We start from the raw sequence: 4,346 nt of genomic DNA on the forward strand, positions 1-4,346 counted from the left end.
TAATGTTTTGAAGTAATATTTATGTGGCAATGTGTGGTATGTGCAAATTAAAAAAAAAATATATATTTTTCTTAACGGGTCATAACGGGTCGGGTCACTTTACCCGTTGGGTAAAGTGACCCGACCTGTTAAGGACCCGTTAAGATAACGGGTGTGACACAACACGACCCGTTAAGATAACAGGTGTTACACGAAAACGACACGAACACGATAGACACGACCTGTTTGCCAGGCCTAATTGAGATTGTCCACCAGCAATCATTTTGGTCATTGGGTGAAAAATTATGTTAAATAAGGATCAAAATTACAAAATTATCCTCAATTTAATAAACAATAGGCCAACATGATTGGACCAAAATTGAGGATATTTTTATCATTTTATTCCTATTTTATGGCGATTTTTTGTGGAATGATCAAAATGATTGATTGTGGACAAACTCAAAGACCAATTCTATCTATTTCAAATCTCAGGAATCAAAATGAGGAGTTATGTAAATCTCAAAGATTACTTTTAGCAAAAAAGCCTTTATGTATTGGTGCTATTTTTTGGAACTTCTTTTACAGAAAAATGGAAAAGATATGAATAAGTAGGAATTCTTGTAACATGTAGAAATACTACAGGTGTGGGAAGTGATGAACAAAGGAGTAGGTACTTTCAGAGCGGCGAACAAAAAATGCAGGAGTCATTTGTTTTTTTCTAGAAAAGAATTATTTTCATTCATTTCGGCTAGATTTTTTGTTCATTTTGGCCTGCTCTCCTTCTTGCCTATGCTTAAAGACTTTTGGGTTAAGCTACAATCTCATTGCTTTTAAAAGATTAACAAACAAATAGAAGTTGGTGATGGAAAACAAACTTGAACTGAAAACTTGTTGTATACACGTTGAAAACGAACTCTTCTGCATGCTCATGAAAACAAACTCGTACAATACACATCAAAAACACTCTTTTTCCCTTGCTAATGCATGGAAAACAAACTTGTACAATACATATCGAAAACAAACCCTTTTCTCCTCTGTCTCTGAGGTTCGAAACCCGTTTACATATATAGCCGATTGAGAGGAGGTACATTATATAACCGACACCTACCATAATTTTCGTCAAAGAACTAAATGCACAACCATTATACCATCCACATATCACACTAATCTAATTAGCTGGCCCTTTTGTGCCTAATTCGACCGCACCAGTTCCATTGTTGCCATCGCCATGATCAACTTGGGTTTTCGTTTCGAGCATTGCATTCGCTTCTCTCCACTTGTGGAACTTGCCAAACAAGACCTCCATATCTTCTAGGGTTCTACCTTGTGTCTCCGGGTACATCGTATAAAAGAACACCCATGCAACAGCAGCAATTCCCCCGTAAAGAAAGAAGGCCCCGCCCATTGTTATGGCCTTATACAACGAAATAAACGTCATTGTGAGGACCCCACTCACCACCCTATTCATCGCCACTCCCATACTACAGCCTTGGGCACGTAGCTTCAACGGAAAGATCTCAGAGCTATAAACCCAAGTGATGGGCCCCAATCCGATAGAGAAGAGCGCGGCGTACGCTATTACCATGGTCAAGCACAGTGCAGTAGTCCACGTCATCTTAGCCCCGTGGTGCTGATCAATGATTGTAAGGCCGACACCAAGAGCTCCGAGGGAAAATATCATCCCGGCAACACTAGATAGAAGCAACGGACGCCGTCCGACCCGATCAAGCAAAAACGTGGCGACCAGGATGAAAATGGTCTTGGCTAATCCAACGGCTACAGTGCAGAGTAGCTTGTGGTCGGAGTTGGTTATCCCAGCCTTCTCAAAGACTCTTGGGCTGTACAAAACGATGGCGTCGATGCCCGAGGCCTGCTGAAAGAAATGGATACCGACGGCGCAGATTAAAATGTGACGAACTGCTGGTGTTGGATGGAGGAGCAACTCTTTCCAGACGTCTTGGCCTTTGCTACGTTTGGGGACCTGAACGACGTCGTCGGTGCAGTGCTCGGGGATTCCAGCAGCTTCTTTGATGTCCGCTAATCGAAGCAGAGACTCCTCCTTGGAGTCTGAGGTTTTGTTGAGAACACGTGTCGCGTCCCCGAGCCGTCCCTGCATGACGAGCCAGCGCGGCGACTCTGGCATGGCTAAGACGCCTAAGGCCAAAAAAACGCAGGGGACTGCGCCGACGCCGAGCATGAGCCGCCACCCCAAGTTAGTTGGGAGCTTCGAGAACGCATAGTTGGACACGTAGCCCAACAGTATCCCTACATTGACAAAGACCTAGTATGCATTCACACAAATCAAATTAGTGAAAACATAATCAATTCATAATAAAAACAAAATCAATTCATATCTGCATTCCACAATTTTTTTCTTTAACTAATAAATCATTTCAAGATTTTCAAAAGTGATTTTCGCATCATAATTCTTTTTTTTTTCCTAAAATATTTTATTCATCTAGCATGTAACTTTCTTTAAATTTATACAATTCACATGTTAATCAAGAGTAGTGTTAGGTACATTAAGTTTGTAGACTAAATTTGCAATTAAATAATGTGCTCGCAATAAGAATAAACACGTTAATTAAATAATAATTCAATTGTCAACTTACATATCATTTAGTTTACAAATTTAATCTCCTTAGTACTACTCGAAAAAATAATAAGAGTGCATGAGAGAAAAAATTACAAATAATTATTTACAAAATTTCGTCTCACTAACATTACCCAAGAAAATGAGTCATGAGAGAAAAAACATTGCAAATAACGCGTTATCCAACATTATCCTTTTATAATTATCCAAATTTTATAGTAATAAACTGTTAATTTTGTTTTCATGTGGAGGGAAAATAAAAGAAATTCATGAAAAACCACATAAAAGAAAAACTCCCGACATATCGAAATTCTTTTATTTGTATGATGTTTTTAAGAATAATGCTGCACTTACCACCTATTATTATCATCTTATGTAGCACCTTTATATAGAAGTAGGGACCACCAACTCATGTGAGTGCTATTTTTTTTAGAAAAATGATACAAATAAATGATAAGAGTAACATTTTTGTTTCTTAAAATGTTGAAGGCATGCATGTGGTAGGTCTCACCAACATGCTGCCTGTGCTTTGGGTTGTGAACTTGTGATAAGCTCTAGTACTATGGTTGTTTCGCTTTATGGAAAATGATATAGCGGTTATGGATGCATATAAACCAACCTCTGGGAAAGATGTGAGGAACCCACGAGATGACGCTGGCGAGACCTCGGCGGTATAGACAGGAGCGATCATGAGGGCGTACCCGACGCCAATCCCAGCTACAAACCGGCCGACCATTAGAAAGACATAGTTTGTGGCGAATCCCATAAGAAGAGCTCCGGCGAAGAAAATAGCCCCGGCAAGGACTATGGTGTATCGGCGACCAATCCAGTCGGATGTTCTTCCGGCAGCGGCGGAGCCGAAGAGGGAGTAGACGTTTAGAATACCGAGTAGGATCTCAATTTGCACGTCGGAAATCTTGAGGTCCTTTTGTATGTAAATTGCAGCTCCACTCATCACACCAATGTCTATAGATATATAAAACCAACATCATCACATGCAAAAATATAACTTTTGGAATATTAATGACAACGAATTGTTGCAATAAATTAAGAATTTTTTCTCGCGACTCAATTTTTATATTTATCGTGTATTTTTATCATTAAAGCAAAAGTGTATACGACTACTTTGGAGGGTTAATAATAATTAAAAACAAATCTAAGGAAGCAAAATTTGAAGTATATATACTTACCATAACCCAGCAAGATTGAAGTCATGGAAGCCAAAATGGCACAACCAAAGGCGTACTTATTTCTTTTGGGTTTCTTTGGGGGATCAAAGTCTGAGAGGCCTCTGCTCCCGGTTTGTTGGCTGAAGACGGCATTATCTTCAGCTCTCCGGCCGGCCATCTTCTCAGAGAAAAGAGATGTGGAGGGGAAAAATGGAGCCTAATATTTGCAGAGATGTAATTTAGGGAGAGAGAGAGAGAGAGAGAGAGAGAGAGAGAGAGAGAGAGAGACTTAAGTGGATATTAGATGTTTTGAGAACTTGAGGTGAAGAGGGCTTAAATAGACATTAAAAAAGCTAACATCATTTTAATAGCATAAATAGATTCGTGAGTCACAACTCCTCTACTAGCCACTCTGCATCTCTCTCTATCTCTCTCTCTCTCTCTCTCTCTCTCTCTCTCTCTCTCTCTCCCCACCAGTTCTTCCATCCCTCTAACATATTCGTCCAACCTAACGACAAAAAAATATATATTAGTAACAGTGTTTCTCACGTTTTCTTGTTCTACGTGGGGCGATGACCAGCCGACTCTTTCTTTAAAGATAACGT

At 39.7% G+C, this 4,346-nt stretch overlaps 1 protein-coding gene across 1 annotated transcript; it reads right to left on the reverse strand.

Annotated features, from left to right (window-relative positions):
* Positions 1 to 766: 766 nt before the first annotated feature.
* LOC137727812 (putative polyol transporter 1) lies at positions 767 to 4,043 on the reverse strand. Its single transcript, XM_068466642.1, has 3 exons — positions 3,763 to 4,043; positions 3,192 to 3,538; positions 767 to 2,260 (listed from the first exon to the last, which is right to left on the reverse strand). Exons 1-3 carry the CDS (start codon positions 3,917 to 3,919, stop codon positions 1,148 to 1,150), a joined length of 1,617 nt encoding a protein of 538 aa, XP_068322743.1. The 5' UTR covers positions 3,920 to 4,043; the 3' UTR covers positions 767 to 1,147.
* Positions 4,044 to 4,346: the final 303 nt, after the last annotated feature.

The sequence above is a fragment of the Pyrus communis genome, chromosome 3, assembly GCF_963583255.1.
Source record: "Pyrus communis chromosome 3, drPyrComm1.1, whole genome shotgun sequence".
Classification (NCBI taxonomy): Eukaryota; Viridiplantae; Streptophyta; class Magnoliopsida; order Rosales; family Rosaceae; genus Pyrus; species Pyrus communis.